At 36.0% G+C, this 26873-nt stretch overlaps 1 protein-coding gene across 2 annotated transcripts; it reads right to left on the bottom strand.

Annotated features, from left to right (window-relative positions):
- Positions 1-9530: 9530 nt before the first annotated feature.
- LOC121408725 (2-(3-amino-3-carboxypropyl)histidine synthase subunit 1-like) lies at positions 9531-26477 on the bottom strand. Of its 2 annotated transcripts, none has more exons than XM_041600334.1 (13): positions 26370-26477; positions 22820-22944; positions 22147-22217; positions 21614-21683; positions 19392-19455; positions 17909-18030; positions 16993-17147; positions 16213-16331; positions 15365-15433; positions 14665-14821; positions 13439-13539; positions 12398-12476; positions 9531-12001 (listed from the first exon to the last, which is right to left on the bottom strand). In XM_041600334.1, the coding sequence occupies exons 2-13, from the start codon at positions 22902-22904 to the stop codon at positions 11777-11779; spliced, it is 1317 nt and encodes a 438-aa protein (XP_041456268.1). In that variant the 5' UTR covers positions 22905-22944; positions 26370-26477; the 3' UTR covers positions 9531-11776. The 2 variants fall into 2 exon arrangements, with proteins under 2 accessions (XP_041456268.1, XP_041456267.1); XM_041600333.1 differs by having other exon boundaries at positions 22820-22929; positions 26370-26472.
- Between the last annotated feature and the right edge of the window lie 396 nt (positions 26478-26873).

Raw genomic sequence — 26873 nt, 5'->3', positions numbered from 1 at the left:
TAGGCTCATAATTCACAGGACGCCATCTCCCAGACAGAAATTAACTACATTCTTACAAATACCCAAAAAAAAAAACTTAATCTGACTGGGCGTTCCGTTCTCCTACAATTTAAGGGGCAAGCCCAGTAGGCTCATAATTCACAGGACACCATCTCCCAGACAGAAATTAACTTCATTCTTACATATACGAAAAAAAAATCTGACTGGGCGTTCCGTTCTCCTACAATTTAAGGGGCAAGCCCAGTAGGCTCATAATTCACAGGACACCATCTCCCAGACAGAAATTAACTACATTCTTACAAATACCCCCCCCCAAAAATTAATCTGACTGGGCGTTCAGTTCTCCTACAATTTAAGGGGCAAGCCCAGTAGGCTCACGATTCACAGGACACCATCTCCCAGAGAAAAATTAACTACATTCTTACAAACACCACAAAAAAAGAAGAAAAAAAAAGAACTTAATCTGACTGGGCGTTGCGTTCTCCTATACTTTAAAAGGCATGCCCAGTAGGCTCATAATTCACAGGACACAATTTCCCAGATACATGTAGAAATTAACTTCATTCTAATACATATATACGAAAAAAAAAATCTGACTGGGCATTCCATTCTCCTACACTTTAAGGGGCAAGCCCAGTAGGCTCATAATTCACAGGACACCATCTCCCAGAGAAAAATCAACTACATTCTTACAAACACCACAAAAAAGAAAAAAAAAAACATAATCTGACTGGGCTTTCTATTCTGCTACACTTTAAGGGGCAAGCCCAATACATGTAGGTTCATAATTCACAGGACACCATCTCCCAGATAGAAATTAACTTCATTCTTACATATATGAAAAAAAATTTTTGACTGGGTGTTCCATTCTCCTACAATTTAACGGGCAAGCCCAGTATCTAGACTCATAATTCACAGGACACCATCTCCCAGAGAAAAATCAACTACATTCTTACAAACACCACAAAAAAGAAAAAAAAAAACATAATCTGACTGGGCTTTCTATTCTGCTACACTTTAAGGGGCAAGCCCAATACATGTAGGTTCATAATTCACAGGACACCATCTCCCAGATAGAAATTAACTTCATTCTTACATATATGGAAAAAAAAAACTGACTGGGCATTCCGTTCTCCTACAATTTAAGGGGCAAGCCCAGTGGGCTCATAATTTACAGGACACCATCTCCCATACAGAAATTAACTACATTCATACAAATACCCCCCCAAAAAGAGGAAGAAAAAAAAGAAAACATAATCTGACTGGGTGTTACATTCTCCTACACTTTAAGGAGCAAGACCTGGAGGCTCATAATTCATAGGACACAAATAGCAATTAACTTCATTCTTACATATACGAAAAAAAAAAAAACAAATCTGGGCGCTCCGTTCTCCTACACTTTAAGGGGCAAGCCCAGTAGGCTCATAATTCACAGGACACCATCTCCCAGACAGAAATTAACTTAATTCTAATACATATACGGAAAAAAAAATCTGACTGGGCATTCCGTTCTCCTACAAATTAAGGGGCAAGCCAAGTAGGCTCATAATTCACAGGACACCATCTCCCAGACAGAAATTAACTACATTCTTACAAATACCAAAAAAAAAAAGTTAATCTGACTGGGCGTTCCGTTCAATTTAAGGGGCAAGCCCAGTAGGCTCATAATTCACAGGACACCATCTCCCAGACATAAATTAACTACATTCTTACAAATACAAAACAAAGAATAAGAAAAAACATAATCTGACTGGGTGTTCCGTTCTCCTACACTTTAAGGGGCATGCCCAGTAGGCTCATAATTCACAGGACACCATCTCCCAGACAGAAATTACTGTAACTACATTCTTACAAATACAAAACAAAGAAAAAGAAGAAAAAACTTAATCTGACTGGGCGTTCCGTTCTCCTACAATTTAAGGGGCATGCCCAGTAGGCTCATAATTCACAGGACACCATCTCCCAGACAGAAATTAACTACATTCTTACAAATACCAAAAAAAAAAAACTTAATCTGACTGGGCGTTCCGTTCTCCTACACTTTAAGGGGCATGCCCAGTAGGCTCATAATTCACAGGAAACCATCTCCCAGACAGAAATTAACTTCATTCTTACATATACGAAAAAAAATCTGACTGGGCGTTCCGTTCTCCTACAATTTAAGGGGCAAGCCCAGTAGGCTCATAATTCACAGGACACCATCTCCCAGACAGAAATTAACTACATTCTTACAAATACCAAAAAAAAACACTTAATCTGACTGGGCGTTCCGTTCTCCTACAATTTAAGGGGCAAGCCCAGTAGGCTCATAATTCACAGGACGCCATCTCCCAGACAGAAATTAACTACATTCTTACAAATACCAAAAAAAAAAAAATAATCTGACTGGGCGTTCCGTTCGAATACACAAATTAACTTCATTCTTACAAATACAAAACAAATAAGAAAAAACATAATCTGACTGGGTGTTACGTTCTCCTACACTTTAAGGGGCATGCCCAGTAGGCTCATAATTCACAGGAAACCATCTCCCAGACAGAAATTAACTTCATTCTTACATATACGAAAAAAAAATCTGACTGGGCGTTCCGTTCTCCTACAATTTAAGGGGCAAGCCCAGTAGGCTCATAATTCACAGGACGCCATCTCCCAGACAGAAATTAACTACATTCTTACAAATACCAAAAAAAAAAAATTAATCTGACTGGGCGTTCCGTTCTCCTACAATTTAAGGGGCAAGCCCAGGAGGCTCATAATTCACAGGACACCATCTCTCAGACAGAAATTAACTTAATTCTAATACATACTGTATATGGGAAAAAAAAATCTGACTGGGCATTCCGTTCTCCTACAAATTAAGGGGCAAGCCAAGTAGGCTCATAATTCACAGGACACCATCTCCCAGACAGAAATTAACTACATTCTTACAAATACCGAAAAAAAAATTAATCTGACTAGGCGTTCCGTTCTACTACACTTTAAGGGGCAAGCCCAGTAGGCTCATAATTCACAGGACACCATCTCCCAGACAGAAATTACTGTAACTACATTCTTACAAATACAAAACAAAGAAAAATTAATCTGACTAGGCGTTCCGTTCTCCTACAATTTAAGGGGCAAGCCCAGTAGGCTCATAATTCACAGGACACCATCTCTCAGACAGAAATTAACTTAATTCTAATACATACTGTATATGGGAAAAAAAAATCTGACTGGGCATTCCGTTCTCCTACAATTTAAGGGGCAAGCCCAGTAGGCTCATAATTCACAGGACGCCATCTCCCAGACATAAACTACATTCTTACAAATACAAAATAAAGAATAAGAAAAAAAAACCATAATCTGACTGGGTGTTCCGTTCTCCTACACTTTAAGGGGCATGCCCAGTAGGCTCATAATTCACAGGACACCATCTCCCAGACAGAAATTAACTACATTCTTACAAAACAAAGAAAAAGAAAAAAAAACTTAATCTGACTGGGCGTTCCGTTCTCCTACAATTTAAGGGGCAAGCCCAGTAGGCTCATAATTCACAGGACGCCATCTCCCAGACAGAAATTAACTACATTCTTACAAATACAAAAAAAAAAATTAATCTGACTGGGCGTTCCGTTCTCCTACAATTTAAGGGGCAAGCCCAGTAGGCTCATAATTCACAGGACACCATCTCCCAGACAGAAATTACTGTAACTACATTCTTACAAATACAAAACAAAGAAAAATTAATCTGACTAGGCGTTCCGTTCTAATACACTTTAAGGGGCAAGCCCAGTAGGCTCATAATTCACAGGACGCCATCTCCCAGATATAAATTAACTACATTCTTACAAATACAAAACAAAGAATAAGAAGAAAAAGCATAATCTGACTGGGTGTTCCGTTCTCCTACACTTTAAGGGGCATGCCCAGTAGGCTCATAATTCACAGGAAACCATCTCCCAGACAGAAATTAACTTCATTCTTTATACGAAAAAAAAAATTAATCTGACTAGGCATTCCGTTCTAATACACTTTAAGGGGCAAGCCCAGTAGGCTCATAATTCACAGGACGCCATCTCCCAGATATAAATTAACTACATTCTTACAAATACAAAACAATGAATAAGAGGAAAAAACATAATCTGACTGGGTGTTCTGTTCTCCTACACTTTAAGGGGCATGCCCAGTATAAGCTCATAATTCACAGGAAACCATCTCCCAGACAGAAATTAACTTCATTCTTTATACGAAAAAAAAAATTAATCTGACTAGGCATTCCGTTCTAATACACTTTAAGGGGCAAGCCCAGGAGGCTCATAATTCACAGGACGCCATCTCCCAGATACAAATTAACTACATTCTTACAATACAAAACAAGGAATAAGAAGAAAAAACATAATCTGACTGGGTGTTCCGTTCTCCTACACTTTAAGGGGCATGCCTAGTATAGGCTCATAATCCACAGGAAACCATCTCCCAGACAGAAATTAACTTCATTCTTACATATACGAAAAAAAAATCTGACTGGGCGTTCCGTTCTCCTATAATTTAAGGGGCAAGCCCAGTAGGCTCATAATTCACAGGACACCATCTCCCAGACAGAAATTAACTACATTCTTACAAATACCAAAAAAAAAAATTAATCTGACTAGGCATTCCGTTCTAAAACACTTTAAGGGGCAAGCCCAGCCCAGTAGGCTCATAATTCACAGGACACCATCTCCCAGACAGAAATTAACTACATTCTTACAAATACAAAACAAAGAATAAGAAGAAAAAACATAATCTGACTGGGTGTTCCGTTCTACACTTTAAGGGGCATGCCCAGTAGGCTCATAATTCACAGGACGCCATCTCCCAGACAGAAATTGACTACATTCTTACAAATACCAAAAAAAAAAAAATTAATCTGACTGGGCATTCCGTTCTCCTGACCAAAATTACTTATTCCATACAGTTGCAATTTATTTTTCATTAGTAACTTGTGAATAATTTTTGCATTCACCAGAGCGCTCAAAAACTTGAATTCGGGGCATATTTTTTGGTACGCCCACTATTGGTGGAAAGTAATATGGCAAGAAAATATTCATTTTAGATCTCTATTTTTAATTAAGAAAAAAATAATTTAAAGAATCAAATTTAAATAAGTCAAGTTGTATGAATAATAGGTGTAATGGAGACTGTCAGTGTAAAAAAATCAAGCATTTGCCCCAAAGAAAAAATAAGCCAAACATTGCCACCCTTATTGTTGCCACACATGGAGATATAACAAAGTGAGAACCACTTGTTCACTGCTACCACCCTGCCTGTGGGGAATCTACAGGTAGGACTATGGTATGCCAAGGTTGTACAGAGCACACACTTTAAAAAATCATTAAAATATCACTTTTGTGACCAAAATTACTAATTTCCATACAGTTGCAATTTATTTTTCATTAGTAACTTGGGAATAATTTTTGTATTCACCACAGCGCTCCAAAACTTGAATTTTGCCTTTTTGGGCATATTTTTTAGTACGCCCTCTATTGGTGGAAAGTAATATGGCAAGAAAATTTTCATTTTTTTATCTCTATTTTTAATTAAGAAAAAAATAATTTAAAGAATCAAATTTAAATAAGAGTCAAGTTGTATGAATAACAGGTGTAATAGAAACTGTCAGTGTAAAAAAATCAAGCATTTTCCCCCCCAAAAAAGAGAAAATAAGCCAGACATTGCCACCCTTATTTTGCCACACATGGAGATATAAGTGAGAACAAGGTTATATCATATTATAACCTTGTTCATTGAATGAGTGGTGAGAACAAGATTGTTCATTGAATGAGTGGACACGTGCAAAGTTTGGACTCACTGCCATACAACTTACATGGTCAAGGAGAAATTTAAAAAATAAAAAAATGTTAGGCCTAGAAAAGTAGAATCTAGTACGGTACTTGAGAAAACTCCTAGTAACAGATGGCTGCCATACTGTTACTACGGTACCGTATGTGTATGATGGGGTGTCCAAACTTCGCGCACTTTTCAGAAATATTCATCAATCTTAATTTTGTTCACAAATCATTCATAATTTATACAAAACCAATTCAAGAAATAGTTACCACATTGACGGCAAGATCGTAAACTATAAAATCATGGACGAAAATGTAAAGTAGGTCAAGGGGTTTCGCCGGTATCGCTATCTCAAAATTCTATTCCGATCGGCGAATGCGGGCTGTGCTGGAAAACCGTTCAGAAAAAGTGTGACCTAACTTCGCGCACCAAAGCTTTTGTGGAGATTTAAACAAAAAATCAAGCTCAAAAAGTGAAATATTTATATCAGATTGATGGCAAAATGCTATGGAATCGGTTAGTACCACATTTAACTCACATTTTTTATGATTTCTACTTGCAAAATGGTGATATCGTGATGCTTGTTGCTTTCTTCAAGACGGGCGCTAACGGTGACGAATTTGCCGATCTTTTGCCAATATTTTCATGAATACTGAACTCATCCAAAAGAAACTTTCACTAGAGGGTAATTTTAGGTCGCTTTTCACGTTGATGATGTCAGATTTTAAGGATATTGGCTAGTTTTTGAGATAATGGCGGTCCGCGAAGTATGGACACGTGCGAAGTTTGGACTCACTGGCACTGCCATACACATGAGTGACATGAATAGAGTATGATGTAGGCCTAGATCAAACATGGATTTTCAAAACGGGTCTAGACCTAATTTAAATCTCCTCTGAAGAGGATTTTTTCAGTCTAGGCCTAGGCCTATATAATTTTAAGATTTTATTCATAAAATACGGCATAGAGTAACTGCTGTAGACCAACTCAGCGATTTAACTCATAGGCAATTCAGATCATCGTAACACAGAAACGTGATACGAGACTTCCAATTGAGCAAATATTGAATCGCACATTGACATTGTGCTGGATGTGCAGGCTGGTGATCTTTGGACGATTTTCATTTCAGCTAATATAACGTTCCACAATTTACTAAATATGATTAAGTGAGTACCTGAATTAAGTTACTACCGAAATTATTGCCAATTCTGTAATAAATTAACAACGGTTCCTCGAGTTTACAGTGTATAATAAACTTGAAGTTTGATTTTACCGCTCCTGCCTGGCTCCCTGTCCCTGATAACATCGTCGACAAATAAATGAAATAAAATGCACCGTAACTTGCGCATGCGTCTCCCGGCCGGCCCATATATATTATAGCCTGTGGCGTTAATTGTGGGTGGCGCCTGTAATCATGCAGAGGTTCGAACCCTGGGGCCCGTACGTTTCTCAACACATGGACAAGTTAGTCATATCTTTACCAAAAACCACGGAGTTAGTTCCAATCTTACTAAACCTGTTTCACGAAAGGCTTCCTAACTAAAATACTTTGATATCGAGGCATGCCGATATCGATACTATCGGTAAAAAGTGCAGATGAGACGTAGCCTTAGTCACAAAATAGCATAATTTCAAAAAGAAAAATTATGACAAAATTGCAAATATTGTGATGAATTGGGAATTACATCTTTTAAAAATAATAGCACAGGTAAATTATGCATCATACATACTTAGACCATGAAGACTGGGGCATTCAATTGCTGAAAAATTGAATTATGAATAATTTATTTCATGACTAAAAAATCACATGTGGACGTTGAGATGGGTACCCCCGGGATATCCAATTTTAGTAGTTAACGAAAGTAAACCATAACGGTTTTATTTGTAAAATTATGATAATTATACAATGTTTTACGATTCCAAACATCATCGAAATAACATTTTTTAAATAAATCTTTGATACCGATCTTACGAATTGACAAATTATATGCATAAATTAGAGATTAGAATTTATCCAAATGTCAATAGGGTCTGAAAACGACAAATACAAGTCCAGTTATGGATGGCCTGACGTGGTAGAATTTTTATCGATTAAATTATTTTACTATTTCAAAATGAATAGTTTTGTGGAGTTTTACCAACAGTTTTCATAGTTACTTTGTATTACCGGTACAATAATCATTGAATGCAATTATCCCACTTGTTTTGGGGATGTAATTTCAACATTACGTAAGATTATAATTTTCAAATTTCTCGGCACTTTTGCATGTCATAGTCTACCCACGTGATGCCACTACGTCAACAAGTTATGACAGGTTCGGAGGTGTCATAAATATTTAGTGAGGTTGTTGTACCCGATCTTGGTAAACAGGGCTTCGTGAAACGGTTAGCGGACAAGCTCACTATCTCCGATTTAGTCAAGAAGTTAGACTTATGACTGTGTTGAGAAACGGGCCCCTGGTCACGTCTTTCGGATGGTGACGTGAAAGTCATAAAGATCGGTCCCAGACGTAAATAATATCTGATTGATATTATGGATTGATACACGTCTAGCTGACAAAACTCAAATACACACACACACCGGGTAATGGCGCGGCGCGTGCCGCTGCAGTGAGTGAGATCATATAGATAGCGCTCCTAGCTCAGTATTGTCAAAGATACACCTTTATAGCTTGTATGAAAAGTCCATTTTATTTTGAGTCATATTCTGAAATTTCTCCCCTTATTGTCATCAATCAAGACTTATGGGTGGAGTAAAATTGTCATTTTGCAAAGTTTTGTCTTATTTTGTACTTGTTGTAATTCTTCAGTCTCCATATACCGTAAAAAGCAGTTGAGTTTTTTGGCAATTTTTCATATGAAATGCTCAGAGAAATATTTGTTAAAGACTTTTGTAAGAAAAATACATATGGAGTACGTTTAGAATCCATTGTCATAATGAGAACATGGATACAAAATTTCGCTGCTCTATATAGTGCTCTTTTTACAATTAGAACAAGACACTTTATGTACACCTCTATAATTCATGACATTAGATTCTAAAGTAAGACTTACATTTCTCTCTTGCAATAAACATGTGTGCGTGAAAGGGTTAATTGAATAAAACATAATGCTGAAATTTTGAAAGAAAATGAGATATTGGCAATTCTATAAAAGTAAACTGTAAGAACAATTTTTCAATTGGCTGTGCATCTCATCTCCCTACAGCAATAACACAATGACTGCATTGTATTCTTTTATCATTTGAAGTAAAACTTAAAAGAAAAAACATCTTAATCTATTCTGGGCATTGGAGCATATTGTACTGACAACCCTGCATCACAATGACACCACCAACCCAACCAATATAGGAATGGTGATAGTATATTTTGTTAACAAGTAATTCAAAACTTCTCTTTTTTTGGCTGCTATTATTCATTCTTTCACCTATCAATTGTCTGACTTTCCTCTTTCCCCTATAACAACTTTATATCCAGGTTGGATTCTGGCATTTATCATTGGGAGATCACAGATGTGATTATCCATTTTTATTTTGCATTTTTGCACACAAACTTTTCCATATTTTTGTATTTTCCTCCAACAATGAATCTTGACCAATTGATTTGCCATTTGTAAAATATGATTCAAGACATTAAAGTGCATTTTCAATAAGTAAATTTATCAAAATTAATTAACAAGCAATGTTTCATCCAACATAAAATACAAAAGAAATATGAAATAGTGAGGATTTGATTCATTGCCATTTTTATTTGCTTATCACTTAAAATGTCATAATTTTTTTTATTTCACATCCTATTTACATGAAATGTCTACTTGTCTAGTTATATAGTTGCTTGATTTTTCTTGATTTGTTTAGAAGACCTGGGGCCCTGTTTCATAAAGGACTTAACTTTCAACTGTTGTAACCTTGCCTTCATGGCAACTACCATAGAAACCTTCATTCTGATTGGCTGCTGAGTCCTGTTACCATGGTAGTTGGCATGACAAAGTTACAACAGTTGTAGGTGCTTTATGCAACGGGCCCCAGCTGTTGGTAGAAAAGACAGGGTGAGATGAGGGATTTTATTAACATTTTCTAAATTTGAATTGACTTATTAGAAATAGAAGTACGAGGCTTGAGTAAATGAGAGAGGTCTTCTCCGGAAGATGGACAGTCGACTTGCCCAAAATGAAGAGTCTATTCTCCTGCTCCACTCGCCGATCAAGGCCTGCCTCTCTCATCTACTGAAACCAAGCCTCTCACCCTGCCTACTACTCAGTTTTCCACTCCTTCTGGTTTACTGTCCTTTTAAGGATGACATTCAATCAAAAATAATACTCTTTCTTCCCAACCTCCACTTTTTTGCCTTTCCATGTCACCTCCATTTCTATCCACTTTCTATCTCAGTCATTCCTGGACTGGACACAGTGTACCACAAACCACTTCCACCATTAAGATATATTTATTTATTTATTTGTATGAGGAAACTCAATATGAAAAACAAAACAAACATATTTTCCTAGTATAGCCCTTTATCAAGGAATGACAACATTAATTAAAGTCAACAGATCACATCAAAAAGCAAAGCATGCCAAATGGTGATGTAGCAACAATAATTATATCAGAAAGTATTTTGAGGAAAGAGAGGGCAACAAAACAGAGGAAAGGGTGAGAAAAGGGGTTTAAAAAAAAAGAAAAAGTAAAAAGGACGCAAAAGGAGGTAAAATCAAGTAAATGATAAAGGGGGAAAAAAGAAAAGAGAATATAACAAAAATAGTAAAAATAAGAGTGGAGAAGGGATGGGAGGAGAAATGAAGAATAGCTACTAGGACAACAACAACAAAAACAGAGAAAAGGGGAAGAAAGCAGAAAACAAAACAATAGGAAGCAAAATAAAACAAAAGGAAATAAAATTATGTCATAGGAAATGTGGGTGAAACATTTATCCCTATTGGTTGGAGGCAACCAAGTTGAAAAATCATGTTTACCTTCCTCCTTGTGTATATTGTTGGCATTGGGTGGGCTGCAAACTGCGCACATTTTAAAATTTCTCAAAATTATTGTTGTGAAAATTAAAGGGTGCAATAACACGTTATCCAGTCCATTTGAGTCGTATGGATCTCAAATACTCAGTCATCAGTCAGTATTCGATTCTTAATTTCTCCTTTGTTGAACTGATGACAATAAATGCTCTGGATAGCATAAATTGATAAGGACCTATTATAGTTGGAATGGGTACCACTGTAAGGAAGGTGAGGAGGAGGCTAGTCACAGAGGTAGCTACTTGAAGTCGAAGACTGAAGATTTCTGTGGTAGCTCAGTCACACCTCAAGAGGTGGCAGTTATTGTTGATGATCTTAATGACATATTGGTTGTTGGGGTGGCGCGTGAGGACGAAGAGTACCCTAGGGGCACTGGTTGCCTTACAAGGTACCAAAGCAGCCATGACAGCTAAGGCAGAGGTGCCATGTGGAGCGTTGTGGCCCAGTAGATTAGTCTCCGGACTTTGAAACAGATGGTTGTGGGTTCGATCCCAGCCATGGCGTAATTTCCTTCGGCAAGAAATTTATCCACATTGTGCTGCACTCGACCCAAGTGAGGTGAATGGGTACCCGGTAGGAAGAAATTCCTTGAATGCTTGAGTTTTCAGTACTGAAGTGGCTTCCCTGGTAAATATGCCATTATTATAATTACTATTATGATGATAAAATTATACCAAAGTTTTAGTGTCACTGGTCTTTAATTCTCTTCTGACTATATTAAAACAATTCGTAATCCAAACAATGAGATAATGATGATCAAAATGCAATAAACCTCAGTGCAACATATCAACAAGACTAAATACTCAGTCAAGAGATATGATTTTTCAAAGATTTGTTGAATTAATTAAGGCACCATCATGAGTTGTTGACTATGTATGTCATCACCACTCTCCACTGATTTGATCTTTGACAGTCTTCTAACACTCAATTTTCTTAACGACTTGCACTTTCACCTATTTGTCTCATCTTGCTGGGGAGAAACCGATATTGCACCCTCAGTTTTCAGGATGTCCTTTGAGGTGTCACTTTTATCTTTTACAATTTTTGATTTCCTAGTATGTCTTGTAGGTCGATGAGCTTGGTTGTTAGGCGTCCATGGACCCAGGCTATCGTTAGCATAAAAATCCATAGGGTAACGCGATTGCCATTCAGTGGACTTGAAGGCTACAGCAGCCTCAGTGAGAGAAAACAAATATGAATATCAATTAAAACAATTGAAAACCTTGATTTTAAAAATCACTTGGTAATATTGTATATTTAAAAATCACTTGGTATTACTGTAAATTGCATCAAACTTTCATATAAAATAAGCAATGAATTTCATGATTATTAAACTTGATTTTCAAAATGATTGACCCAGACAGGTCTGGTTATGCAACTCTTGATCGCACAAAGGTTCAAAGTAAGCCACACACGCAACAGAGAGCACAAAACTAGGACCTCGGTGCATGGAGCAGTGGGATGTCCCTAGGAAGTGTAAGAAAGTAACAAGCTATAACCCCACGTACTCATTTCATATATACACTAAAATTCACCTAAGATAAACAACATATATTGAATACTTGCTTACCTCATACGGTGAAAGTAAGGGCTTAGGAAAGGCATATCCCCAGTCGATGGACAGACGTGGACAGGCAATCTGCACCCATCTGTTTTGGATAGAACATATTGAGTTTTGAAAGTGAATTTTAATCTCATAAAAGTTGGGCATTAGTACGAACTTTACTTGTCCAGGGAGGCCACTTAGAATTGATTAAAAAAATAGAATAAAATCACATAGAGAATGGACCTTTTTGCACAATATATTGTTTTCTATGCATGGCAAAACATTGAATAATAGTGTCTAACTTCATCACTAGTAGTACCACCTCTAATATCCAAAAAGATATTCTCAGATCTAAAACAACAAACCCTGCAACGACTCTGCAGAATAATATTTTTTCAGAACCTGTAAAAGCACCCTATCAATGTTAAATATTAAGCATTTTATATCATTATCAAGAGAGAGAGATGAACAAACTCTTGACACATTTTCTAAGATATATCATTGGACTACACATTTTTCCAGGAAATATGGCAATAAAATAGTTTTCTCTCTTGGTGATATTAACATCATATCAAATAGCTCAAAATGGGATACCAGGAATATCACACACACATAACACCTAGAATATTTCTGGTATCCTATGAAATGATTACAATCTATGTTGACCGCTATTCATTAGGTGGTGCAATACAGCATGATATCCCACAACAAATATAGTGTATAAGCCTACATGGCAAGTTCATATTTTATACCAATTAATACATAGTTCTTCATATTTTGGTATCAATTAATACTTTTCTGTCAAATATAATTTTCAATTAATATTTGACCCCTGTAGGGGATCTGCCTGATGGGACTTCTGTTTTTTTTTTCTGGTCCATATGAGAGGTTGTAATACTCAATGCTCAAATTATCACGACTTGAGCAGTTTGTGAAGTGAACTAAGAAAAGTAGAGATCAGATGTATATAAAAAGGCTGATATCTTATGGAATCACCCTGAAGTGGTATTGAATTGCAGTTCCCTTTTTTCTAACAAAGTACAATATAACTGACAAAATACTCACGCATCAATGTCAGCAAACAATTCTAACTTTTGAGGGAAGATTTCAGACAGAAGAACAACAACATACTCCTTCCCTGCCTTTGTCACTTGCTCCTTCAGACTCTACAAAAAGAGAGAAGCATGATTTGAAACAGTTAGTAAATAACTTCACTGAAAAAAGAATGAAACCATACGAAAAATCGTTTTTAAATAAGACAGGATAGAGAGAACCAATAAAAAAAAACTCCATCATGTTCAGTTAGAGATAAGAGGGTAAAAAATGTTTGAAAGGTCTCAATTTATGGTGATCCTCAAATTGGCAGTAGCTTGACCCTACAGTGGTTTTGTAAACAAAATTGCATATTTTCTCTAGTACCTCTGAAGGTGAAGCTTGCCTCCTTCTTAGTTAAACATAAACCAAGATGATTAGTATTTGTAACAACAAATGCTGAGTTCACAAAAAAAGATAAGCAGCTTTTGGTACAATAAAAAGGTATTGGAAAATAAATGTTTTTTTTTCTTTTTGGATATGGCTCTCATTTGTGTACTGATTCAAATTAGCAAATTTGATAACTTCATTATTGCTAAAGTGGTAATTAGAACTTCTGGAAATTTGACAAAGTGCTAGACTAAACGAAATATGGACTGAAATTGAAATCCTAGCTTTTATCTTATCAGAGACTGCCAGATGTGATGAGGATCAATAAGCTATCTCCGTATCCAAGTAAGTAAGTTAAGTAATTAGACCAACTAGTGACTGATAAAGCAAAGTGATAATTAGTCCAAGTGCTCATTAGACATGGAAATTCAACAAAGTACTGGTTAGACAAATTATTTATGGACCAAAATGGTTTAGTCGAAATGAAGATAGTCCCACTGGAAGAGCTGCAAACCTTGAGAAATACAATTAGTTATCCAGTTTCCTGGAAGATCTCCAAAATAACTTCCAAGAAAAAGAACATTGCAACATGCTTCACATTTGTAAATTAGTAATGCACGCAATATACAGATGTAAATAAAAATCAAAAGATGTGTGAAGTCTATATGGCAAATCATAGAATACAATAAGGCCAGAGTGTTCAATGGACGCATGCCCTTTTGTCTCACATTCATTATAATCATTGAAGATACATACATACTTTAAAAAAAGAAGTCTGAAACTCGTTAATCATTTTTCTTTGTAATGGCAGCTCTTCACTGGACTTTGGCGATTACAGACGAAGCCTAGGTGTTAATCTTGTTAATTACCTCAAGAACTTTAGGAGAGCCCTGTCTTCCTAGGGTACCCAAGATGAGACCAATCTTCTTGCCATGTCTGGCCTTCTCAATAGCTTCTTGACGTACACCATGCATTCGCTCCGTCTCGTAATACTCCCTGGTGAATTCTTTGCTGTATGGGTCATACCTAGTTAGAAATTTATTGGAAGGTAAGAAGATATTTCAAGCCAGTCTAACACATTTAATAAAGGGTTAGTAATGTAAATTACAATAAAACATCATTAAAAATCTAATCTGACAAAAGTGTAGTAGTAGTATATATTTTTTTCTTCAAATGTTGATTCTAGGTGAAAAATTGAATTGCGAATTTTCTGATATCTGGCATCCTCTCTCAGTGACGCGTTGTTTATTTTCGTTTACAATAAGCCTTTTGAGCTCTTAACTTACAAAGTTAGTGATTGGATATAAGAAAGCTGAAAACAAAGATTCTATGTTGATCTTTAGCCTATTCTATAGTATGGGAAAAGGTTCCAAATCATAAAGAAAATACAATACAGATATCTTATTTGATCAGAAATGCATAATTGAATAAAGACAAGAAAAAGTGTTTAAAAATGATGCAATACTTGCAAATAGATTTCATAATGTATGTGATACAAATATGTTTTTAGACAGAGTGACTATGCATGCTGCAAATAAGAAATGTTATCTCTATAATGCTAAAACTTACTTGTAAGCTTCGATGGATGGATTAGCTATCATGATGGATTCCAGATGAAATCTACCATCTCCCAAATAACTACAAATAAAAAACAAACCATGATAGTTGAGATGTTAATTTCATTCAGCAAGAAATGTATACGCATTGTGCTGCATTCAACCCGGGTGAGGTAAATGGGTACCTCAAACATTTGTTTCTCTGTATGCGAAAACCACGTTATCATTATCAAGTAATGTGGACGGCATAAAAAATCATCATATCATGTGATATACAAGAATTGCAAATTGTACCATTATTATGAACTCTATCAAATACTGCTACATAAAGTAGGTCTTTGAAAAAACTTTTTTTTACTTTAATTTGTTCTTCAACTGGCTTGGAGATATTTCCATGTTGCCTAACACAATTAGTTAACAGGTAATTTCAGGTTTGGTCTATAAACTTCTTGGTGCTGATTTTTAGATCATCAAAGCACTGAATAAACTTAAGACTGGTCTTATGATAAGTTACAGTTGGTATTGAGCTAATGTGAATAAGACCATATTTGTACACTCAGATTGGGTGTTGGCACTAGGAAAGGCAAGCTGAATTGCACTTGCAACACCAGCACCAAAACCAATCATGAAATAATCCAGTATAAACAGACCATAATCTCCAGTTCATTCATCCATCCATTCATTCATGTGATTCTCTCTTCTGTTAACTTTCAATCTATCCAAACCTACTTTAAAAAAAAGCTAGTTTGGTCTCATTCACATTGACTCGCCCGTTTCATTTATAACCAGGGTCAAATGACACAAAGGTTGAAAAACTACCCATGTTCAATAACGAAGGAAATAAGACATAAGCTAGCTTACATAATGTTATCAACTTGACTGAGCTGAGGTGCCGTGCAGCCTAATATTTCCCCTTTTGAGAGAGGTTTAGCTTGAGGTAGTACCACTGTGTAGTCTGACTTCAACTCTCCTGCAGAAGCCTGCAAGATGAAAGAAGATATTCACTATTCAATCTCTATAATTGATAATAAGGGACGATTTTGATTTTTAAAAGTGGGAGAGACAACAATTCCCATACAGAAGAAGTAATTTGTTTTTGAAAAAGAGGACAATTATCTCACATAAATTATTTCCCACCAAATTCAGAATGGATTGGGGGTATGTTATTTTGACAGATTGTGGATTCATTTTGGGTCTCCCAGTCATCAACATTTCTGTGTGAAGAATATAATTTTGAAAAACAAAATAATTTAGGAATGGTACTAGAAATAAATTTCATAGAACACAAATCATCTAGAGTAGGCCCTTTTGAGGGTGTTTTCAATGGCCAGATATATGTTGTAGAGATTACTACTTTTGTCTGAAAAATGGCACCCATCTGCGAAGTTTTATGGAGGTATTGTAATGCTATGCACTTTACGCACATCTGGTTAACCCTTTTTTTTTGGGGGGGGGGTGATTCTGATTGTACATCACTGTGATTCCTATCACCTGGAGATGAAATTTATTCTTTGTACAAAAAATTCTTGTGGATAATCATACGAATGGAAAAATTCAATATTTTATACATTTGTGTTGGGAACTATATGGAATTGTCGGAACCCTTATGGCACACCGATGGATTGAGATAGTTATGCTTACATGCACGGCTCCAATGAACTGGATAGTACTGACGAGAGCTATAGATGACCCAGGATCAAAGTTGTGTCTGATGGTATCTATGAAGTGAGCTGTATCAATCTGGATATCCACAAACACATACAGCATGTTGATATCTGATGTGATGTTGATCGGAACTGCAACAACAGCAGAAATACAATACAATACAATTCATTCATAACTGCAGCATCAAAAATACAATACAATTCATAACTGCAGCATTAGGAATAAAATACAATATAATTCATTCATTTATATAACATTCTTACACAAGTCAATCTAGCAGTTTACCAGCCATTTACAATGTTCAAATAAACATATAATATTTACAGAATGCAGTTGAAAAGAGCATTTCTTCAGATTATTCTTAAAAATTTCCAATGCCAATACAAGTTGACGTATTGTGAAAGTGCCTTCCATATTGGATGCAGCAGCCTTAAAGGAGATGCACAAGTTTGTTGTTTATTCTAGGCATTTGGAGTCTGGTGTAATCTGAGCATGACCAAAGTGGGGGCTGTTTAATAAAGCTGTTGGTAAGTTATGCACAACTTTATGCTCGGCTTTACCCATGATTTTATGCATTATTTTGCAAACAACTGGTGACCCATTCTTATGCCAAATAAAATACCAGAAATTTTCCCCATTTTATCACCTATGTTAGTGCATAACTTTTAATATACCAAATATTCTGTTCAGATTGGTTGGTAAAAAGAGAATTTTAATCTCCAAAGATTGAAAAATTTTCAACTTTAGATGAATCAAAATGAATTTGTATCTGATAAAACAACCAAGAAACATCAGCATGGAACATTTAGGATTGGTCTCATATAATGAAACAGAACCTAACTAACAAGGTTAACTCACAACAAACTAATTAAAAGCCAACACCAATGCTTACCCAAGCAGCTATGTCCATAATGAACCATGAGGTCTGCCCCAAGGGCTCTAGCTGTGAAGTCATCCACACAACATGCCCCGTAGGTCACATCACCCATGATCAATGTGTCTGCATCGGTAAACCTATTCAACAAAACAAAAGTGATATTGATCATTAATGTATTATCTAGCGATAAATGATGATGGTTTGATGATAATGATGAGATAACGATGATAGTAATATGATGAAGCTGAGAATCATTATATTCATATTCATTCATGAAATAAAAATCATATTTAGGATCTTGCTGTACGATTGTTTATGTCATTTACATGATTCATTATAGTTGGGTCCATCACTCACTAGCAGGTGTTTCAGGTGATCAATCACCCATATTAATATTTACAGTACAGGTAAATTGAGAGTATGTTGCAAAGTGTACCATCAGGTAGTTACTGAAGTAAAAGTTTGTTGCACTCACATTTGCAAGTATTAGAGGAGTACAATATCTTTAACCAAAGCTCTGCCTTTAAATCTTATCCCAAATCCATGATCTGTACATCAAAATTCAGATTATATATCAGCAACAAATTCATATTGCAAATTTGAGTTTTAAAACAATTCCTCCAAAACACTGTAATACGAAATCAGTGATATATACATTAATGCACTCTACATTGGGGTTGTACTACTTAACTAACGGTGCTCTCCATGCAGCCATTTAACAATAATGTCGGGCTCCCTTTATCAATAATTGACAAACAGGGTTAGACATCTGCAAGTTCGTTTTTATTCCTGCACCTAATAACGGTAGAAAAGCTTTGTCTGTCAAGATCTAGATAAACTTTAAAGGGGAATGAAACCTTTGGAACAAATAGGCTTGTGTAGAAACAGAAAAATCAAAGAATAAGAATAAAGAAAGTTTGAGAAAAATTGGACAAATAATGAGAAAGTTATGAACATTTGAATATTGCAATCACTAATGCTATGGAGATCCTACTATTGGCAATGCGACAAGGATGTGTGATGTCACTGATGAACAACTTTCCCTTTGGTGGACTATAAAATACCCTCAAAATGTCTCTTTTTGCTTTTTCTTATGATGATACAAACTCTTTATCCATGATGTATTCTTAAAAAATATGTATTACATGCCCTCATGTAGAAAGAACACATGATCTATGGTTAGATGTGATAAAAGAGGCAATTCAAGTGAAATATATACTAAAGTAATGGGGAGAGTTGTTCACAAGTGACATCACACATCTTTGTCGCATTGCCAATTTGCTATCTCCATAGCATTAGTGATCGCAATATTCAAATGCTCATAACTTTCTCATTATTTGTCTGATTTTTCTCAAACTTTTTTTGATCTGTTTCTTTGATTTTTCTGTTTTCTCACAAGCTATCTTGTTCCAATGGTTTCATTCTCCTTTAACTTCTGTATCTTTAACTTCTGTGACAGTATGTTATGGGGACATCGCCCCCCCCCCCCTCCACCTACCTCTCAATGATATCTGCAATTGTGCAAGCAAATAGAAGCAGGCCTTCTGGAAACTGAAGAGCAACTAGATTAAAGAGTAAAGGAAAATCATACAACTGAGTGCATAAAGCAGGCATGAGTTATTATCTATTGAAAATGTTAAAGTACTAAATTAAAGACTGTGTCTTGTGTTGTAATAAAAGCAGAGATGCCTACCTCTTTACATCTCACGAGATAATTGTCTGCATAAGGAGCCACTGCAGACATGAAATGCACTTCCTGTTATCTTTGATGGCCATTTTGTGAGTGACACTGTCACTCCGTTGGATCCCGCACATACAATTTGGTTCCTCTTATTTAGATTTTAGAATATATATGCAGACAGCCTTATTTCATCTACACTTTTGACTCTCCTCCTTTCTGCATTACAAAATGGGTCAAAATAACCCAGCTCTAGCAGGATTACTAAGTGTTTTTGATTGACTAAGAATCAGTCATTACCGTACCAGGTATTCTACCCAAGCTGGATTTAAGTAAACATACTAAGAGTCACGCAGATACAATATCATTCCTGATTCCTAAAATAATGCACCATTATAAGATCATACCATGAATGCTACCTTATAATCATGCACAGCTCGAGATGAATATACCCGAGAGAGTTGTAATACCAATGAAGTTCAATAGTTAAATACAACAAGTGGAATGCCTCTGGCCGTCTCACCTGCATCACGCGGTTCAATATAGCAGCAGTGCTGACTTTGCATACTACTCTGACTCGCACAAGATGTTCAGTGATACATGGTTACTCTTATGTCCACTTTTTATGAACTAGACCAATAAACTTACAGAGATATGATGGTTATTCAACAAAAAACCCCAACATGGCCAAAGTTCATTGACCTTACATGACCTTTGACCTTGATCATGTGACCTGAAACTGGAACAGGATGTTCAGTGATACTTGATTACTCTTATGTACAAGTTTCATGAATCAGATCCATAAACTATCAAAGTTATGATGGTAATTCAACAGATACACCCAATTCGGCTAAAGTTCATTGACCTTTGACCTTGGACATGTGACCTGAAACACGCACAGGATGTTCAGTGATACTTGATTACTCTAATGTCCAAGTTTAATGAACTAGACCAATAAACTTTCAAAGTTATGATGGTAATTCAACAGATATCCCCGATTCGGCCAAAGTTCATTGACCCTAAATGACCTTTGACCTTAATCATGAGACCTGAAACTTGCACAAAATGTTCAGTGATGCTTGATTACTATTATGTCCAAGTTTCATGAATCAGATCCATAAACTTTCAAAGTTATGATGGGAATTCAACAGATATCCCCAATTCGGCCAAAGTTCATTGACCCTAAATGACCTTTGACCTTGATCATGTGACCTGAAACTTGCACAAAATGTTCAGTGATGCTTGATTACTATTATGTCCAAGTTTCATGAATCAGATCCATAAACTTTCAAAGTTATGATGGGAATTCAACAGATATCCCCAATTCGTCCAAAGTTCATTGACCCTAAATGACCTTTGACCTTGGTCATGTGACGTGAAACTCATGCAGGATGTTCATTGATACTTGATTAACCTTATGTCCAAGTTTCATGAACTAGGTCCATATATTTTCTAAGTTATGATGACATTTCAAAAACTTAACCTCAGGTTAAGATTGCGATGTTGATTCCTCCAACATGGTCTAAGTTCATTGACCCTAAATGACCTTTGACCTTGGTCATGTGACATGAAACTCTAATAGGATGTTCAGTAATACTTGATTAACCTTATGGCCAAGTTTTATTAACTAGGTCCATATACTTTCTAAGTTATGATGTCATTTCAAAAACTTAACCTCAGGTTAAGATTTGATGTTGACGCCGCCGCCGCCGCCGCCGTCGCCGTCGGAAAAGCGGCGCCTATAGTCTCACTTGCTTCGCAGGTGAGACAAAAAGTGGCTAAGCATTTTAAAGAGAAAATCCAATCTTCAGTGCTGTTTGACTCAATACCGGCCCTTAAATAAATAAATCAACTTTCAGAATGAGTTGGAAGATAAATGAAGTAAAATTATCCATTCATTTTTTAATTTATGCTTGCCCACTCTTTTCAAATCATTTAATAGCACTTTTACTAATTTATCCTATTCATTGTAAAAAAGATAAATATATCTTAGATCAACTGAAAGTCAATATCTTCATAAAAAAGCTCAAAAAATGGAATACCTCTTTTTGCACCAATAGACCTTGCCCGCCATATCGTCTTTGGGATTTCAAAATTATAATTTTGGGGAAGCTGAAATGACAAACCGGTAAACAACTGCATTTAGTCTATTTTTTATAATAGGAAACATCAAGTTTATCTGATATTGCAATCGGTAATTAAACAATAATATCACATAATACTGAAAGAAATCTTTTATTTGTTGCATTGCTCCCCCTCTTCCCTTCTTCCTTTTCTTATTTCCCATACAAATTCATTTTTCCTATGCAACAGATATGCCGGTACATTAAGATCATATTGCAATCATATTGATTCAATAAAGAGAACAATCTGTACCAATTTGAAATCATTTGTGCAACAGCAATAAGTAGGCCTAGCCATCTGCATCCCCTTTGGTTGCAAAAGAGCCTGTTTTAACAGTTTAGATTGTAATTGGATTTGATCATAGAATTTGAATTATCAGGTGTCAAAATAGCCCCCAATAAAGAACCCCCCCCCCCCCCCCATCCCTCTAAATCTACTAATATCATCTTACACTCTTCATGGCATCTTGGAGTAATGGATCATTCCTGAGTTCATCTGGGACCTGACCAATCACTGTTCCACCTGATTTAAAAAAGATACAGAATAGGTTGTAATAGTTATGCTGGTTTGTAGTGGGCAATTTCAGGTTGTCAAGAACTTCCTTTATTTTGCATAAAACTGGATCATGTCAGTAAGTTGAATATGTTCATTCATATTACAATTTTGCAATTTATTTCACTTTAATTTGGGCATTCTCTTCTTGGTTGATTCTAGACCTCCCTCTCGGTGTAGAAGTACAAGCAGTTCCCTCTACTCTTCTCTCCATTACAATAGCCGTAGTATTAACATTATTTTCACCAGTCGCTAAATCTGTAGAACTGGAGTAAATTCAATTGTACTGTCGAGATAAAGTCTTTTACCTAAATTTCTTAATGTACAAACTTCATATTTTTGCTCTTTAGCTACAGCAACTGCAGTATTTTAAGAAAAATATTGTTTGAACTGCCAGTGTTGCTTGATAAAACCCATCACTTTTTTGGATAGTGCTCTAGTTAAAGAATCAGAGCTTTTGTCAGGGCACAGAAAATCTACTTATGAAAAAGCAAATACACAAAAAGAAAACTCTCCCAAGCTCTTAAAAACTATTCTAATTTGTTTTGTTGAAATCTGGGAGTATACAATACCTTTTCTAGGTTTCCCTGGGGTGACTCGTTTAGGTGTTTTCTCTTTTGCAGAGATTACCAGCGGTCCTTTGTTATCATCACTCATGATGTTGGAAAAGCATACAGGCCCCTTGATAAAGAAATATCTAAATAAAAAAAAACAAAAAAAAAACAAGTATGAACAAAAATATTATAATTATTATACAGTTTTTATTGCTTGTAAACAAAGTATGTATGCATAGCTTTAGGTCCCATCCCACCCCCAGCCCTCTATCTTCAGATCACACAGCAAATATGATAGACTCTCTCCAATACGGGAGACAATATACCTAGAGATACCTCTAGAGGGAAGATTCTGAATGCAGGCTAGACCAAAAGCTTTGGTCTCTGTTATGTTGGTTGTTCAGCTGAACTCTGTTGGCTTCATTCACTCACCAAATACAGAGACCGAAGTTCTAGTGCGATTTGTACAGGGGACTCAATGGCCATATGTTTATGTACTTAAGATCGGATAAAACAGGGAAGTGAATTTGCACGACAGCCGAGGTAAGTCACTGTTTTTGTTCCTTTTAACTTGATTTTTCTCCGTTTTTTTTGGCAATTAATGCCAAGAGGAAATGTTAATTTGCATTTTGGTCGCGTTAATTTTCAAAATTTTTATTCATTAAAAACAAAAATTGAAGAGCCCCGACGGGGGATTTTGCATTGCAAGTCCCCTAATGGTGGCTGCACGATAGCGAGCCGTCTGTGTATGAGAAATTTAAAAAAAATGTTTAAAAACTCCTCGAAACAGATGGCTGCCAGCTGTCTAAATGCAGGCATGCTATGTCTCTGTATTCAGTTCCACATATTTTCTCCTCAAGATGACTGGGTAACTTCCTGGAACAGGGCTTTTGTGGGACTTGGCTCATTTTTCCTGCATCTATCTAGAGCAGCTTAAAAAATGTGCACACTTGGTGGCAGTGACAATCATTATTTAGACTATTCTATGCATTACATATTCTAACATAAAAAGAATTCCTATAATATATTTCTGTGTCTTCTGATATTGGAGAATTGCTTTGCAAATGGACAAAACAGAAACAACACTCATACTTGAGGTTTGATAAGATGATTTTTTTCCCACCAAAATTTTGTCTCACTGAGGTCAGAATTCAGAAGCTCATTTGCTTTGTGGATATGGATGAGAAAACTCCAAATCAAAACTGTAGTGTAGAGTAGACTATACAGAATTTTAAAGGTACATGGTGATAGATCTGGGATATTTTTTCTGAGAATCTTATTACCACATTTCTACCACCAAGCAGTAGAGGCACTGGTCAGAAAATTTGGATCATCCCAGTTTACAGGGACTGTAAGAAATCTAGGAAAGTTCATTTACCTGTCATATGCCCACATCCATAGAGTGTGCTTAGTCAATTTAAACATATCAGATTTCATAATTTAAGATTATTGGAGGATAGCAAGTCTTGAATTAGAAAAGCAGACAGTGAACTGTGGGGGGAGGGGGGGGGGAATTGAGGTCACTGAATCTATTTCTAGCACTAATATATTCTCCTTTATTGCCATATATGTCCCGCACTGTGGCAGAGGTAACTGAAAAAAAAATCCCCATAATGGCATAAATTTGGGGTATAAACAGGGACAATCTCAAGAAATGATTTGTCTTGGTTTATGAACACGAGGTCATGAGGAAATCATTGCTTTCAGGGACATTCCTAAGTCCTAACCATGGTAATCCTTTTATAAAAAAATGTAAACAAAGGAAATTAGTCTCCTGAAACACCATGTATCTCATTCTCAGTCACTGACTCACTCAGGATCAATTGGAAATTGACCATTTTTATTGTCCGGTCTTTAAATAAATTGTTGGATACCTTAGCAGTTAGTACCAAAATTTCAAAAAGTATATTTGGAAACAGGGTTACCAGATTTCACAAAATGAAATACGGGACAGTCAACAAAAAGGATCAACAAAGATACACAGTGTTAGACTTGTGAAAAATATAAGAATTGAAAGGGAGGGTAAACGAAAGAATGGAGGAGAGAAAGTAAAGACAAAAGAAAAGAGATGAATTAAAAAGAAAGAAAGAAAAACGAACTGAAGGGGAAAATGAAGAGAAAAAAATTTAAAAAGTTAGAATAAAAGAGAGAGAAAGGGTTTCCGTCATTCTTTGAAATGAATATAGAAAGAAAAGGACGATGAATAAATGTGCGAAAGACAAAATAAAGGAGAGAAAGGAAAAAAGAAAATAATAAAAATGGGGTGAAAAGAAAGAATGAAGGTAAGAAAAATATTTCCTTCATTCTTTGGAAGAAAGAAAACAGGAAGTGAGGAAGGAAGAGGGGAAGAAAGGAAGGAAGGAAGGAAGGGAAAGAAATGATAAGGGAAAAGAGTTAGAAAGAAATATATAATAAATAATGAAAGAAAGGAGGAAAGAGAGGGAGGAAAGAATGAAGGGAAGAGAGAATGAAAGAGAAAATAATGGAAGGAGAGAAAGCACGAAAAAAGAGAAAGGGAGAAGGAAGCAAAGAAAAAGTTTAAGGAAAGAAAGATGAATTTAGGAAATAAAAAATGAAATTTAATAAAGGAAAGTAACAGAAAGAAGGAAAGAAAGACAAATGAACAGAGAGAAAGGTTCAGGAAAAAAGATTGGAAATAAAGATAGATGGAACAAAAAAGGGCAAGCAGGAAGGATATAAAGATGAACAAAGAATGATACAAAAGAAAGAAAGAGGAAAAAAGTTCAAACTTCAAGCAAACAAAAAATCCAGTCATCTAACAAAAATCATAATGATATTTAGTGCTTTTTAATACATTTTTAGAATTTTGAAAATCTTAAATGTTTTAGATAATAAAATTTCAAAGTAAAACATTTTCAAACTTAAAAATTAGATGAAACATAGCGGCATCATACACAACAAGACTCAAAACGAAAGCTGAAACAACAAGATCTAGTTATGAAAATCGAAAACTCAATAATTTGTCATGTTTGTTCCACCGATTACACCTCCAAATGGTTATTTGATTTAAATTCATCACTTTTATCAACTACATTTTGTTCAATATTCTTAAATAAGGGACAAGGCGTCCCGGGAAGGGTTTGTCAGGATGCCGGGACAAAGGAGCAAAATACGGGACAATCCCGGGAAATACGGGACGTCTGGTCACCCTGTTTGGAAATAATCTTTAAGACAGTCTACCATTTACTATTCATTTATTGTCATAATCAAAGTGCTGTGCAAATCCACTGATATTATAAAACACTTCATGATCAACAAAGTTATTCAACTTTCAAGATGCAAGACACACAGTCCAATAATTTGCACAAGCACGGCCTGTGATTGACAGCGGACGTGCGGAAGTTGGCGATTTAATTCATGTGCAATCTGGATACACCATTCCAGGAAACGTGCTATCGCCTACTACATTACGTGGATACAAAATCGCACGCTGATTTCAAGCAGACAGTACCGTACTAGCGCAAATTGTAGTCTCGCTTTACATTAAAGGTATCCGCCTGTTTTACGATAACGACTTAAACTATCGCTATGTCTACTTAATACTTACAGGTACTATCGTAGTACTAGCCTAGTCTAGTTGAATCTGGGAGAAAACGGGAATAAAACTAACCCTTGGCCTCGATTATCGGACCCACCTTGATGATGTCGCTCTTGGTGGGCGACCAATACGCGTGCTTCGCTGTCGATCTTAGAGGAATTTAGCGACCAAAAGAGTGTAATATGTCTTCAAAAGGACGCAAAAGAAGAAGAAAAAATCATTATTCCCTATTTCAAAAGTCAAACGGTTGAGATTGGATATTGGATTCATTCAATAACTGATATCATATAAATAATAATGGACGGACGGACACCGAGCGATACCATAATACGTCCCGACTAGGACGGGCGTTACGGGGCTTATAATCATCACATTTGCCTAATTGGAATAATTAGAGTAACTCAATCAAAGCGAGCTAGCAATACGTGACTATCAGTGTATTGAACCCAAATAAATGAAGTAAATTAAAAGAAAAGCAACTGACCTACTGAAAAAATCGAGAAATATTGCAAA

Source organism: Lytechinus variegatus, chromosome 2, assembly GCF_018143015.1.
Source record: "Lytechinus variegatus isolate NC3 chromosome 2, Lvar_3.0, whole genome shotgun sequence".
In the NCBI taxonomy this organism is placed as follows: Eukaryota; Metazoa; Echinodermata; class Echinoidea; order Temnopleuroida; family Toxopneustidae; genus Lytechinus; species Lytechinus variegatus.
This window is presented reverse-complemented; position numbering and strand designations above follow the sequence as displayed.